General features: G+C 35.2%; 1 protein-coding gene across 5 annotated transcripts in view; it reads left to right on the forward strand.

Moving 5' to 3' along the window:
- TCERG1 (transcription elongation regulator 1) overlaps positions 1–15,992 on the forward strand; it is a 59,079-nt gene that overhangs the window by 18,748 nt on the left and 24,339 nt on the right. For 2 of the 5 annotated variants that reach the window (XR_004900497.1, XM_036014335.1), the window contains exons 6-14: positions 1,674–1,736; positions 2,885–3,085; positions 3,822–3,934; positions 4,641–4,729; positions 11,700–11,860; positions 13,034–13,090; positions 13,245–13,311; positions 14,383–14,433; positions 15,817–15,952. Coding sequence is in view for 4 of the 5 variants with exons in the window: in XM_036014335.1 (XP_035870228.1) it covers positions 1,674–1,736; positions 2,885–3,085; positions 3,822–3,934; positions 4,641–4,729; positions 11,700–11,860; positions 13,034–13,090; positions 13,245–13,311; positions 14,383–14,433; positions 15,817–15,952 (938 nt within the window). In the remaining variant the exon portion in view is untranslated. The remainder of the gene's footprint in view (positions 1–1,673; positions 1,737–2,884; positions 3,086–3,821; positions 3,935–4,640; positions 4,730–11,699; positions 11,861–13,033; positions 13,091–13,244; positions 13,312–14,382; positions 14,434–15,816; positions 15,953–15,992) is intronic. The other 3 variants (XM_028527158.2, XM_028527157.2, XM_028527159.2) reach the window with 3 other exon arrangements.

The raw sequence follows: 15,992 nt of genomic DNA on the forward strand, positions 1-15,992 counted from the left end.
ATGGCAGCATTTATACCAATTTAAACTTAATACATGCTGTAACTTCCTTAACTAAATGAATTTTCCATTGCTTTCTTTAAACATTATGAAAAATAGAACTATACATAAAACTTCACTTAGCATATGTTTATGATCCAGTCCTTTTGTTTTATTCTCAAAGTTAATAGAAAGTTCACTTTAATGTTCTTTATTTAAAATGGTAATAAAGAAAAAGGCCACTTTTAAAAAATTGGCAGTATTTTTGTGTGTGTGTGTGAGAATATAGGTACATTGTATACAAACCCCGGGGTTTAATTTTAATTTTTGTCTCTGAATTAGGAGACATTTCTTATACGTTAGTGAAGAAAAGAGTTTATAATTTTTAATTTTATTAGTACCAGTTTAGTTTAGGTTTAGTATTTTTAGCTGAAACAAATAGAAAATGAAATTTAATTCCCCACCCTTTTTCCTTCATCCTTCAGCAAAACCTTTAAATTTTTTCTTAAATTCACTCTTTAATTTTGAATTTCCTCAATCAGTCTTAGTTTTCAGCTTTTCCTTTCATTCACTTTTTATATCACCATTGCTATACATCATAATGATTCCTCATTCTAAGAACTGTACATCATTTCCATTCTTTTTTTCTTTATAATCCTTACCTGAGGATTTGTTTATTGAGAAAGGAGGAGGAAGCGGGGAGGGAGACAAAGAAGAGAGAGAGAGAGAGAGAGAGAGAGAGGGAGAGAGAGAGAGAGGGAGAGGGAGAGAAGGAAACATTTATCTGTTGCTTCCCTTACATGCACTGACCAGGGACTGAACCCCCAACCTAGGTATGTGCCCTGACTAGGAATCAGACCTGCAGCCTTTTTGGTATATGGGATGATGCTCCAACTATCTGAGCCATTGGCCAGGGCTCCATTCTTTAATACAAGTGCTACCTTTTAAGCTGGCTTAAATGATAGAGATTTCTGAAGCAAATCAGCCCATGTAGTCATTAATGAGATTAAAGGGCCATATTTTTCTTAAAAGTGTTTATCTGCTTTCACAGTTCCAAGCCCATGGCATTGAAATAGGGCAGACATCGAACATGAATATTTTGTCATTAGTTGAATGCTACCCTCCTCTTCATCTTTGCCCTTCTTTTATCTACATTGGAATATTTGGATCCATCTCAAACCTTTTTTTCTCCTTTTCCTCCCACCTTTTTGGTCCTATCTTATCTTTTCCTATTTCTGAATGATTGTGCTCCAGGCCTCAGCTTCTGCATGTAGTTCCTACATAGAAGAAGCACAGAGAAAGTGTCTTAGTGTCATGCTGCATCTGCCTTTCACTGGTGTCTAAGCAGCAGCAGCATGGGTTTGATGTCCTGTGAGAAAAGGTCCCAGTGAGAACTTGTTATGTGTATGTAATGAAGGGGCTTTTCTTTGCTGAATTTGAAATCTTGAGACTCCTTCAATATTACCAGAGTTGGTTTGATGAAAAGGTAATTGATGCTATCATTTAGAATTAGTTAACGTTGGATTTGGTGCCACTTCCCACAAAATGTCAAACAAAAAGAAATTTTATTTCATTCTTGGTCCTTTTCATTGGAAATAGCATTCTAAATTGTAGTGGTAAATTATTTTCCTGAATCCCAGTGGTAGCCGACGTACAATGGCAGCTTTCCAACGTATGCTTGCTTATCCATTTTACAGGTGTAGCAATGATGCAAATAGTCAGCTGCCCGTATGTAAAGACAGTCGCTACCACCAAGACCGGTAATTTTTAAAACCATCTTAGTTTGTTTTGTCTGTAAGTTGGCATGGTAGTGAATGTTGTTGTTTATCCTTTTATTTATTTATTTTTGCCCAAGTGAGTGGGTTTTTAAATATTTTTCTTTTTAATGGGCACTATAAATGCAGTTGTTCAATATTTGGCCAACACTTAATTTTCCCAATTGCCTGTAGTATTAGCTTCTTTGGTTCACAAAAGCAAATAAGGTCAGATCTCTTTATATCTTAATTTTTATAATAAGTGTAAACAACTTCATTCTCATATTCATAACATTTAATTTTATTTTTTGATGTGTGTTTTTAAGTTAAATATAAAAAATCATTTCCATGTGTAAAGTGCTGTGATTATTCTTGCATGCTAGTGAGTATATGTGTGTGAGTATTTGTGTGTATAGTATAAACTTATATTTTAAAGTTGCTGATGATAACGACCTAAAACTTAAATCTCGTAGGGGATTTGAGGTTTTTGGGTTTTTTTAATTGACATATTCTTATTTTATTTATGTAATAATTGGCTTTTTTAGCTATCTTGTAAAAAAATGTAAATCCTGGCTTACCTTTTGAAAAATAGAAGGAACTTTTTTCTTTTAGGGAAGGACTAAACTGATTTACAGAGTTTACATGGATGTCTGACTTAATCACTATTAAAAGTAGATTTAATAATAAACTCAGTCATTTACTTGAAAACTGATAATTTTATTCATACCCTTTTAGGTACCTTAGAACTAGAAAATAATTTTGCCTCAGGAAATACACTCAGTAAATAAATATGCTCATTGCCTTGATTTCATTACAATTTGAGAAATCCTTATAAAATATATTTCTGTGAATAAGTAGAGAATGCACTCTGCTTTTTGTAATTTATTATGTTAAGAGTTCATAGGTGTGACCCAAATTTCTGACTGTTCTTAAGGTACTTCTTGGGTTGAATGTATGAATCTAATTGAATTTAGGCATTAGAACTTAACCAGGGAAGTAGATTTGAGTAAATAAATCACATTTTACGTGACTTTTTTTTTGTCCCAACTGGTTCATTCATTACTATTTAATGGAAAAATTTAGCTTATACTTTAAAGCTTTATTTTGAATTGCAATTTGGTACTTGGTTCTAACTTTTTATTATTCTTTTTTAGGTGTATTGCCAGGAATGGCCCCTCCTATTGTACCCATGATACATCCCCAGGTTGCTATCGCAGCTTCACCTGCTACCTTAGCTGGAGCAACAGCAGTGTCTGAGTGGACCGAATATAAAACCGCAGATGGGAAAACATATTATTATAATAATAGAACATTAGAATCAACCTGGGAAAAACCCCAAGAACTAAAGGAAAAAGGTATAGTTTATTGACTTGTTGGCACATAGTATAAACAATAATGTTTAAATAGAAGGCTTTTTGAAATTCTGAGTTAATTTCTTGTTAACACAATTGAGGGATTTTTCTAATTACATAATTGGATTGTTTATTCCTATGTATTAATAAATACGTATTTACTTAGAAAGCCAGTTCATATACTTACATGTTTGTCCCATCATTTTTCCATCTGGAGAAATTAAATTATACACACATACAAATTATTGTTGTGAGGAATTGTATAATTCCTTGTTGTATAATTATTGGTATCCTTATTAAGATTTGATAGTACTGATCAGAAAGGAATGTGTGTATTATATATAATCTGAAATAAATTTAGGCCCTTAGCGTCTCGGATGAAGACTTGTAATTTTCTATGCCACAAAGTCTCCGTTTTTGTTCCTAAATATCTTAATATATTATCCCTTTTAGCAAAATGAATGATTACTGTGTACAAATGATACATGCATGAGCTGAAAGACTTTATGTCCCTCTTAAATCATCAGTTCTTTTTAGTGGCAGTTTACTGATTGGTAGAACAAGGTATTTGAAGTTGAGTCTTACATTATATTCAAGTTAATGATATTACAAGGGTGAACATTTTATTTTTGTGGTCAGTAACTTCTAGTTACAGAGTATCTTAACTGCTTAGTTTCTGAAAGCTTTTGGTAAATTACATAAAAAATATGGAGTGACATTATCTTAACTTTTTAAATAGAAAAATTAGAAGAGAAGATTAAAGAGCCAATGAAAGAACCTTCTGAAGAACCTTTGCCAATGGAGACAGAGGAGGAGGATCCTAAAGAAGAGCCAATGAAGGAGATCAAGGAGGTAAAGGGACACGTGGGAGCCAACTTTGATTGATGTGTACACAGTACTTGCAGCTGAGGATCCTCCTGCTGACATTGTTTTAGATGAAATTTTAGGGTTCTTTGAAGTTTGTAATTGAGTTTTTCTTTTGTAAGTTTCATGAAATTACTTCTTACAGTAAATCAAGGGCCCTAGAAAGGGTCTTAGACAGAGCTTGGGTATAATTTTCAACCTCCTGATTTACAGACTGGTACATGTTAAAATTATAAGTACAAATTCATATTTGGGGAATTTTGTCTGTCCTGGCATGGAATGAATGATCTCCATACAGCACTAAAAGAGCTCTGATTTTTGTAAGCTTCCTTCTTTCATTGAGGGAACAGTGGTAGTCATGTTTTATCAGTAAGGAAGTTAACAAAAAAAACAAATGACCTTTAATGGAGAGGTCTTCTTTGATTTTGTATACTGTATTTCCCATTTCTGTTTCTAAGCAAATGGTTACTGAATCTGGAAGAGAGGACCATCTGCTGTTGCCAGGATCTGCTGTTGTGGCATTTACCTTTGTCTAAAGTGCAAGGATTTAGAATACTCAGAGTCTCCCCTTCCTGTGCTAGCAAAAGACTTGTTGTTGGTTGCACTTTGAGGTATTTGCAGTGATACTTGTATTGATGGGATGTCTTGGTATACTGCTCAGATACTAATTAAATGGGAGTGATATTTCTCATAGGAGCCCAAAGAAGAGGAGATGACTGAAGAAGAAAAGGCCGCGCAGAAGGCCAAACCAGTAGCTACTACCCCTATTCCTGGCACGCCATGGTATGTATGTACTTAGTTTGATTAGGAAGTGTGTGTGTGTGTGTGTTTATTTATTTGCCATACTGTTTTGTTACACGGTTTATCCTATGAAAAGTACTTTTAAAAAGTATATGTCAGATAAATATTTTTATCTACTGAATATGTTGGTTTTTGTTTATTGTATTTTGGGTGTTCAGATCTAAAATCCAGTTGTTGTAGTGTCTTCCTTCATGGTGCTCTCTGTTAATGTTTCTTGTTCATAACTGTGGACTTGAATCACTGCGAGATTCTGAATCCACTGTTTGTTGTGTAACATTTTTAAAGTTTGCTTTTGTGTATATAACCACATGTGAATTTGTTTCTAGAACTGTGTAAAATTGTGTCTTTTTATCTAATTGTTTTATCTAATAATCTACTTTTTCTTCTTTAGCTTGGTTCTTCCTTTTATTTTTCTTCCCACATCAGTGCTTTCTCTTCTGTTCCTGCTGTAACTCATTTAATCCATCTGTAGTCCACACATTGCAATAAATTGATTTATAATCTGTAGCAGTGATTGTCAACCTTTTCATCTCGTGGCACACATACCCTAATTACTAATTACTCAAATTCTGCAGCACACTAAAAAATACATATTTTCTGCCGATCTGACAAAAAAATTTTTGTCAGATTGGCAGGTGTGATTTTGATTCATTCACACTAGATGGCTATTGTGTTGTCTCTTGTCCTTTTTTTCTGTGTGACGATCAAGTGAAAAGAGGTCCGTACCCCTGACTCGTCAGGTATTACATGTTTTAAAAAATCTTGCAGCACAACAGTTGAAAATTGCTGATCTACAGCTTCCCCTCCAACATGTTTTTCTTGTCTTTTCCTCCTTGTTTTTGGTATAGAAAAAGTAAGCATGTTTGTTCTATAGAGTCCCGCAGTGTGGATTTTATATTTGCGTCCCCATGGTATTGTTTGGTAGAGTCCTGCATTTCTGAATTTCCTCTAAACTAGCAAGCAGATACAGAGATGTGATCAGATTCGGGTGTGATCCTTTTGGCAAGACTAGTTCATAAGTGATGATGTGCCTTTCCCTCAGGGCGCATCTAGGTGTTTCTTTGATGTTAGCAGCCATTGCTTCTTATTGTGGCTTAGATCAGTGTGGTTTTCAATGAGGAGTAGTAAGTGTGCAGCTCCCCCTCCCTCCCTTCTCAGCGCCTCCATCAATGGATGTTTAGTAATGTCTAGAGACGTTTTTGCTTGTCATAACTTGGAAGGTGTTAATAGCATCTATTATCTAGTGGGTAGAGAGGCCAGAGATACTTCTAAACATCTACCATGCACAGGACCGCTCCCTACAAGAATTAATTACTTGGCCCAAAATGTCAGTGGTGCTGAACTCGAAAAACCTGGCCTAGATCCATTAAATCATTAAGGGTTGAAAGTGATAGTAATGTATTCCTATCATTCCTTTTCCATTTATTAACTAGAATGCTTAGAGATGCTTCTCCATATTAACATTGGTTACTTACAGGTACAAATTGCATAGGAAAGAATAGATATACCAGTTTTCAGAATAATGAGTTGATTTGACTGTTACAGAATCATAGATTTAAATATGTGTTTCCACCCATTGCAGTTATTATCCTTATTGGTGTTTACTTGTTCATCTTTGGCCAGGTATGAAGCCTGTTAAGGTTGACTCCTGAGGGTTTTGTTTTGTGTTGTTATAACCCTATGTTTGATACCGTCCTTGCTTTCTGCTCTTACAAGAAGCTCCTGGGTTATCTCATGAATTTCCCGTCTTGGACTTTGACTCAGCCATTTCTCCATGGAGCCCTGGTTTCTTTTTGTGGGAAGTGGCACTTACAGTTCTTAGTGTGGGATCTAGAGGGAGTCGTTACTACTGAATTAGTCGTTATTTTTGACCTCTTTGGTAGACAAAGATGGAAGACACATACTGCATTGAAAGATACATCATGAGTTCCTGTCGTTGCTTTCACTCAGGTTTACTATAAGATTCTTATGAAACATAACATCTATTTTTGTTCTATTTACTTACTTGCTTTTCACATACACAAGTCACAGAATAACAGTGCCAACAGTTCACTAACAGTGTCATCAGTAAAGACAGTTTTTGCTCTTTTCCCCAGTTATTTTTGTGTTTAGCGTATATTACTCTAGGGTTGCATGATAAGGTTGTGTTTTAAAGGCGTTGGGAAGAGTTATTTTCCATGTAGTTATTTCACCAACTTAATACACAGGCTCATTTAAAAAATAACTATGCAGAATAGTTACTTGAATCCAAAATCAAAGTGATGAAAAGTCTGTATTCAAAGAATATATCCCTAAGTTTCTTAATGATACATGGGAGACTTTTTTTCAATATTTTATTTATTTTTAGAGAGAGGAAAAGGGAAGGAGAGAAACATTAATGTGAGAGAGAAACATCGATTGGTTTCCTCTCAAGTGTGTCCCGACCAGGGACTAACCCTGCTCCCCAGGCCTGGGCCCCAACTGGGCACCAAACCAGTAGCCCTTCGCTTTGTGGAGCAATGCCCGGCCAACTGAGCCGCAGCGGTAAGGGTGATATATGGGAGACTTTTACAAGTATTACAATTTCTCCCTGTCTGTTGATTTTTTTTGACATCATACATAAATCTTATATTTTGATGAGGTCACATTTATTGATCTTTTTATTTATAGGTTCTAGGTTTTGTGTCTTTTTTAGGAAGCATTCACATTCCCTCTTCATCCCCTGAAAAATAACTATATGTTTTTAGGACTTCTACAATTCATCTGAATACAGTTCATCTTATACCACTTTGCTTTTAGTGCCTGTTTGCTCTAACTTAAACACCTGAAGAAGATTTTCCCTTTTAAGAAAAAAGGTGAAAAGCAAATAGCGTTCAGTAATTGTTTTGTAGTTCTTATGGAGGCAGGTAGAATGGCCCTGCCATGCTCTTTCCCTGGAAATACAGTCAGCATCAAGCTTCTATGGCTTCGAGCTGTGTTTGTGAACGCCTGTGCTTTCTCTCGGTTTGTTTTGTGCATGTGGCAAGACATGTCCTCGGGTATCAGAAAAGCCTAGGAGAGTTCATCAGGGTGTGACAGCATAAAACTGGGTGTAATTGTTTCACTCGTGGTAAACAAAATAAAGACATTGCGCATACCTTGAATTTTCGGTCTGGGAACGCTCAAATTTTTCCATAAATATGAATGGTATTTGCTGCTTTGCTTTACACAATTTCAGCTTAGGAAGCTTTCGTAGGAGTGTTCTACTTTCGAATAGCAGAGGAAACTTCTATATGAAAGATAACCACTTGTTCAAGTTATTTTCCAAATTCTGTCAATGAAGAAATGTGTTATCACTGTAACTTTAATTCCAAATTTACTATTTTCTGTTTCTTACAAAATGGGTAAGTGCTAACTTTAAGTGAAAAAGATTGTTTAGCGAAGGCAGGGTATACCACTTTATTTGGAGAGTATAATTTTTATTAGTATATCTCTTGATATCTTCAAATGACTTTCTTTAGAGATAAGCTAAATGTAAAGTGTGAAGTTTCGTATTTCCCTTACCTATATTGGTATTGTTTTGGCATCAAACAGCATTGCTTTTACCTTTTTTAAAGGGTCACAAACCAATTGTAATTTTTTCTCATTGCTTACTAAGATTACATCATACAGATTTAACCTGCATTTATTTTTATATTTTCATACAAAGTGTGGCCTGCCTGTATTGGCCATGTTTGTCTGTAGTCTGTGTTGGGTTTTAACTTACGAAAAATTTATCTTTGAACTTCTAGTCATTTTTGTACTTATAAGGAGTGGCACGGGCTCTTTATTTTTCTTCTTTGTAAGTTTCTATAGTTATTTTTGTTTTTGTAGGTTTTTACTCCAATATTTTATCACAAAGAAATTGAAACTTACAGAAACATTGAAAGGATGTTTCTAGAACAGTGAACACCATATATTGACCACCTAGATTATTCTGCAGTTAATATTGTATTGTATTTACTTGGTCATTTATCTTTATCCATCCCTAAATGCATCTCCCCATCAGTCTTATTTTTTTGATACATTAAAAGTTACACAGAGAGCATGAGTTAGAATAGCATGTTAAAGTAGTTACCACTGTTAATATAGATCAGGCATACTATAAAAATTTAGACTTAGTTTTCTTCCCCAGGAAACATAGGGAAACATGTAACAGGATGGCGTAAGTGTCTCAGGATGGTTCTGATGGAAACTCTTCGAGAGAATTCTGCATTGACTGTTTGGATGAAAATCTCTGACATTTGCTTCCCCCATTGCCCTTACTTTTAGAATTAAGTGCAGACAGAGGTCAGACTTAGAGCATTTTGTATTTTCTAGGATCAGGAAGCTGTAGTTTTTGGCTGGATTTCATGAACAAAAGTATCCAGTCTGTTTCCTCAAAAGATTTGGGTTTAGTACTATATTACGTGTGTACATATTTATTTTTATTTGTTTTACTGAGGTATAGTTGAAGTAAAATAAGCTACACATACTTAAAGTTTATTGCCACAGCCAGGATAAATATTGCCAGTATCCCCAAAAGTTCTCTCGTGTCCCTTTTGTAGTCCATCCCTCCCTCTTTTCCCATCCCTAAGCATTTCCCTGCTTTCTGTTATTATTGATTACTTTTGTATTTTCTATAATTTTGTATCAGGAATCATGTAGTACATAACTTTTTTAAAATGCTTTTTCCATATAGTTTCTTTTCTTAAAATATGACAGCTTTATTGAGATAATTCATATCTCATACAATTCACTTATTTAAAGTATACAGCTTAATGATTTTTTAAAATATTTTTTAAGATTTTATTTATTTATTTTTAGAGAGGAAAGGGGGGAGAGAGACAGACAGACAAACAGACAGACATCAATGTGCAGTTGCTGGGGGTCATGGCCTGCAACCCAGGCATGTACCTTGACTGGGAATCGAACCTGCGACACTTTGGTTCGCAGCCCACGCTCAATCCACTGAGCTATGCCAGCCAGGGCTAGCTTAATGATTTTTATTATAGTCACAGAGTTGTATAACTACCAAACTCCTCAGTGCTAGGCACTGATCTGCTTTCTGTCTAGATTTCTTTATTTTGGAATTTCATATAAATGGAATCATATAATATATAGTATATAATATATATTATAACATATAATATATATAATATATGATTCCATTTATATATTATAATATATAAATGGAATCATATAATTATAGCCTTTCATGACTGGCTTGTGTAATGTTTTTCATTGAACAATAGTAATTTTGAGGTTTCACCCATGTTATTGAATATCATTAGTTCATTTTTATTACTGAGCAGCATGCCTGTGTTTGGCTGTTCCATAGTGTATCCATTCACTGTTTGATGTATCTGTGGGCTTTTTCCAATATCCAGCCCCTTCATGCCTAGGTATTTGCCTATTTATAATAGCTCCCAAGTGGATATATCCCAAATTAATTACAACTAATGGACATTCTTGTACAAATCTCTGTGCCGACACATCTCTTTGTTTCTCTTAGGTAAATAACTAGGAATGTAATGCCTAGATTACTTGGTATATAGGCCTCACTTCCTAGGAAATTACCCAGTTGCTTTCGAAAGTGGTCCAACCATTTTGAAATTTCCCTCAGCGTTGTGTGAGTTCCAGTTGCACCATCCTGTTTGGGGTTCACTAAGCTCTAATATTTATGTCTTTTACCAAATCTGGAAGTTTTTTTTTCTTTTTTGGCCATTATGTCTTCAGATTTTTACTGCCTGGTATCCTGTCCTTTCTGGGATCCCAGTGCCATGTACCATGTATGTTAGGTGTTTTGATGTAGTCCCACAGGTTTCTGAGACTGTTCATCCCGGGCTGTGTGCATTCGCCCTGGTCTTCAGAGGAGATCGGCACAGATCTGTCTCCTGGGTCACTGATGTTCCCTGTGTCAGCACCATTCTGCTCCTGAGCCAGTCCAGAGAATTTAGTTTTAGTTGTACTTTTCATTTCTAAAATTTCTTTCTCTCTTTTTGTACATTTTCTGTTTCTTGTGCTGAGAACTCCTATCTTTTCATTAAGTTTGTTTTTTCTTTATCTCATGAAACCTAATTGTAACTGCTGCTTTAAATAAAGCCTTCGTCTTATTTCAATGATAGTGACTTTGATAATTTCAGCATCTGGGTTACCTTGGGCCTGGCAGCTGTTGATAAACTTGATTTTTCTTGCTGAAAAAGACCTGGTTTCTACGGGAGTTTCAGCTGCCTTGTACCATGCTGCTGTTATGTCCACTATGTGACCAAGAGCCGCCCGAAGGGCAGAGGTTTGAGGGGGAGAGGTGGGATGTGTACACCTTCATGATTGCTTTCTGGTTTTGGCTCTCCTCCATACTTCTTCTTTTTAAACTTGACAGAGGCCTCACATAATTGTGGTGTTTTTGTTTTTGTTTTTTTTTTCTGTTTGTCCGACTTGCTGGTTATAATGAACAGGAACAGTGGGCGACAGTGCCATAGCACAGTCAGCACTTTTCTTTAGTTTAAAACCAGATACGATCGGATACAAAGGCTCTGTAGAAGGTGGCATTTCAGTAATATTGGTTTGGTAAGAAAAATGAAGAAGTGTTATGTTATAGGGCGCTGTGGTGTGTTTTTGTAGTTTAGATCTGAGTAACTGCATTAGTTGTTGCCATGAAACATATCCTTCGATACTTTGAAATGTAGCGTTCTCAATTTGAGTGTGCCCGACTGAGTTCCTGAACATTTTAAACTCTGACCACAAATTGCTTTGCTTTTCCTGGTTTTCTCAATTTGTTAAGCTGCTCTTTTAATCTTAGCCAGTCCTCTCTCTTCTCCTAAAAGCCATGTTTGGTTCTCTAAGTCACTCCTAGTGACACAAGCATGTCCTTCCCCTGCGTCACCACCGTCCCCTTGGACAGGATGGCAGTGAAAGACCTGGCTGTAAAATGTGTTCCGTAACGTAAGGCAGTGATACTTGAACCACTTCCTAGGTGTGTCGTGTGGACTGGCGACGAGCGGGTCTTCTTCTATAACCCGACCACCCGGCTTTCCATGTGGGACCGGCCTGACGACCTCATTGGAAGGGCAGATGTTGACAAAATTATTCAGGAGCCCCCTCACAAAAGAGGAATGGAAGAAATGAGGAAGCTAAGTAAGTTTTAAATTAGGAATCTGTCCTCTGATATTAACATTGACTTACTATTTCAACAGAAAATAGGAGGCCATTAAGAAAAACTTTGTCTTCAAGGAACATAAGAAACTTGAGAAATGGAAATTAGACTGTTATGCTAGTTTGACTTCAGTAGTAGAAATATAAAAAATAGAGAATTCGGATGAAATTGTTTTGTGAAATATTTATATGTGTAGTTTTTTCCCTCTTGTGCTTGTCAGGATTTCATTTTGTGTAGGATGTGTCAGTCCCACTGGTGTTCTGTGATGACTGGTAACACTGTGATCCTCACTGAGCCTTTGAGCACCTTTTGTGACTCTCTGAAATAACCAAACTGTATGTTTTTTAAATATTGTTTACTAAAATATTCCAGAATACAAAAACAAGATTTTGTAAAAACACAGAAGCTTACTAGCTTTTTAAGCTAGGTGAAATTTAGGGATGGTATGCTTTATGCCTGGGTACATAGAACATGTGAACCTTATTAAGAGAGTACCTTGCATCTACCTCATGTTCCGACAGCATTCTAGTATATATAATGAAGACAAATATTAGTAAATAATTTTTATTGCAGACTTTTTATCAGTAGTTTGCTTTTGTATTGATATGATTGTGTTTGTAGGGAATCCCCCTGTGTAGTATAGAAGCATGATAAATGAATCATTTAATATTGTACATACTTCAAATGAAGTAAAGCTTTACTATGTGTCATTTATAATAATTGAGAAATCCTAATGGATTGTGCATATGTGGTACTAACATTTTCTGCTTACAAGTGATTTCTCAAACTTTGCCTACCTGGTGCTAAAAATACTAGGCCCTTGCTTTTCCCCTTCAGCAATATCTGCTGTATAGCTGTGATACTGATAATACTTTATAACCGTGGTATAGAGTCATGCCAAGGGAGTTTTAGGAATCTGTTTTCAAATATTCAGTCCACCTATTTAATAAATATGTGCGTCAAAGAATCATTTCAAAATGAATATTTAATGTAAAGGGAGGCTTAATAGAGGAGGTATAGAGTTACCATTCTTTATTTAATGTTTCAAAGAGGATTACATGTTGTGGGATGGATATTTTATATAAACAGTAACTTTTTAAGAAGACTGTGTAAGGTATAACTATTCTTCGTAATATTTGAAATGTCTTTGCCAGGGCACCCAACCCCAACGATGCTGTCCATCCAAAAGTGGCAGTTCTCTATGAGTGCAAGTAAGTGAACTAACTGTAAATTGCAGCTTTTTTGTAGTACCTGTAAAAGCAAGTGTTCTGGTAGTGGTTAGCAGAGGGAATCACACCTAAATATTTCGGTTGTTTGCTTGCTTATTTTTATTCTGACAGAGGTTAATTAGAATTTATCTTACAGTTAAAGAAGAACATGAATTAATGGAAGAACTTAATGAAGATGAACCGGTTAAAGCCAAAAAACGGAAGTAAGTAATACAGTTTATGTAATTCAGGTAGATTTTAAACGTTGATTAGATCATAGTGAGGCTGTGATTGGGGGCAAGTAACATGTATGATGTTAGGAGACAGGTGATGATTGCTCTCTTAGGCCTGATATTTAAAAGCTTTGCTTTAGAGTGTAGAAATGGTGTCCCTGCTGTTGCTAGATTTGCAAAATGATTTGGTAATTAAATTATGTATTATGAAGCCAAATGACATTTTAGGAATTAGTTGATAAATTATTTTCAGACATTCATTAGGCCTGGATTTTTTAAAAAGTAAGTTTTCTCCCTAATATAGATCCCAACAGACTCCATTCTTGGTAGCTTTTAAATAGAGACACACAGACTTCTCTCTTTTTACATACTTGTCACTTCCCTAGTCCTTGAATTTGTGGTCATTTTGCCTGGTGAAGAGAGAACCCACAAGCTTAGAAAGTATTCTGAGGGGAAGAGACTGCTATTAAGTGGAAGCATTAACTTGGCCAGTGCTATAGAGTTGGGTAAAATATGAGTGTTACTAGTTAGGAGGGGGTGGAAGGGTGGGGTAGACGGTATGTGTGTGAGAGCAGGGTGGGGAGAATGGGACCATCATTTAGCACTGTAAAAAGGAAGGTTTGAAGACATGGGACTGGTTTATCATAGTTCTTATCTGCAAAGGACAGATTGAATGCAGCCAAATTATGGCAAAGAAAAACCCAGTAAGACAACCCCTAACAAGGGTTTTGCTGTTTGTTTTTTTAATGTCTTTATTGGCCACAGTGTTAAAGAAATTAAAGTGTTAAAGAGTCACTCATAATCACCCATAGTAACACAGCTGCTTTCAATTTTCCAGTTAACTTTTTAGTTCTTGACCAAATGTATTTTTATTAATTGTAATCAACTGATTTTGTTTTTTTTAATCTAGAATAAGAAATTTGTTTTCTTAATTGTAAATGACTGTATTCATTCTGTTTATGTACCATAATTTTGGATGTTCTACAATGTTAAACTTTTAGGTTGTTTTTAATTGTTTGTTCTTATAGACAACTCTGTAAGGTTTTTAACTGCTTTTATCAGGAGAATGTCAAAGAAGCCCTTTATGTGGATTGCCCGAGCTTCTCTATTTAGGTACAAAGCTAAAAGCCTGTTTTTCCTGGCTTAGTTTTTCTTTATTTCTTTTATTGAGATAGATAGTGATAGTTTGTATTGTGACATTTTTATTTAGTATAATTCTATAAAGGTTATTTGTTTTTTATTATTTATATTTCTTGGATGTCTTTTAACTCTATTTAAATAGTATTTAAATAAGTTATTATAAGAGAGTATATTGTTTGGCAAATTGCTTTTACCTGTTTGTTTTGTGCACATCTTAGGTCACAGACTATCTCGCTAAGTTCCTGCAGGTCACGGATTATGTCTTCTGTTCTTTTTTTGTTTTGTTTTTGTTTTATTCTTATTCCTCAAATTGTTAATTATCTCTCACCATAATTGTCAGTTAGCCTTAGTTTCATTTAAATTTCCTGGGCTTCCTTCACTTTTGAGTTTTCTAATGTTCTGTGTTCCTAATTCCCTTAAGTTTATGAAGGTAATATGAACCACCTTTGTTTTTATACTTAGCAGATCATATTTAAGAAGGAATATCTGCTCAAACACAAACTATTATTGAATTAAAATTTTTTTGATTATTCACATAAACGGGCCTCCTTCATAGTGTAGATGTTTGAGAGGGCACCCAGTTTCATGTTCACAGTCTCACTTGAGCACCACACAGCAGCAGGGTTGCCCTTAGCCTCGAGGTGCATGTTTGGAGGAACAAGAAGTAGTTTAGTCATTGATGAACAGTTCTAATTCCACCTAACTACTCCGGGGCCTATGTTGCTCTCTGGGACCTGTTCTTCAACTTAACTCTCAACTTACCACCCAGAAAGTGAGTAAAGAAAATGTCAGGTAGGTAAGGTGTATATCACACACATCCATCCACTTGGCCAAATTTGCAGATATTTTAATTTTACTTCCAAAAGAAATATTTTAGATCACTAAGACCTATACCAGTTTTTTATTAGAGTTTTAAAATAGTTTATGCATTTATAATATAAAACATTTTGGACAATACTGTTTTTTCTATATCATTTCAAGCACTAAAAATTATATTCTGTGCTATTTAATTCTAACGCATAGAGTTTTACTGCAGTGTAAGATAAGTTGTTTTTTTTTTTGTTTTGTTTTATTTTTAAGGTAGTTCATTTTGTGTTATCTAGTGTCAGGGAGAGTAAAAGTATGTATTTTTTCCTACAATGTAGCCATTGTAACATCATTAGACGCTTATTATAACTTTATTATTATAAACTGAAAGTTGCTTATCCCTTAGAGTTCATTTGATACCCTCAATATAATTTGTTTTTGCCAAAAATATGCTGCTTAGTAGTGAGTCTTGAATATTCCGTTTAAGATTTTAGTAAGATTTTTAACTAATATTTTGTCAGTTGATGCCTTATACTTTATTTTTTATAGGCGAGACGATAATAAAGACATTGATTCAGACAAAGAAGCTGCAATGGAAGCTGAAATTAAAGCTGCCCGAGAAAGGGCCATTGTCCCTCTGGAGGCCCGAATGAAGCAGTTCAAGGACATGCTGCTAGAGAGAGGGGTCAGAAAACAATCTTTGGGGGAGATATTTCTGTTTTGTA

Source organism: Phyllostomus discolor, chromosome 13, assembly GCF_004126475.2.
Source record: "Phyllostomus discolor isolate MPI-MPIP mPhyDis1 chromosome 13, mPhyDis1.pri.v3, whole genome shotgun sequence".
NCBI classification, from domain to species: Eukaryota; Metazoa; Chordata; class Mammalia; order Chiroptera; family Phyllostomidae; genus Phyllostomus; species Phyllostomus discolor.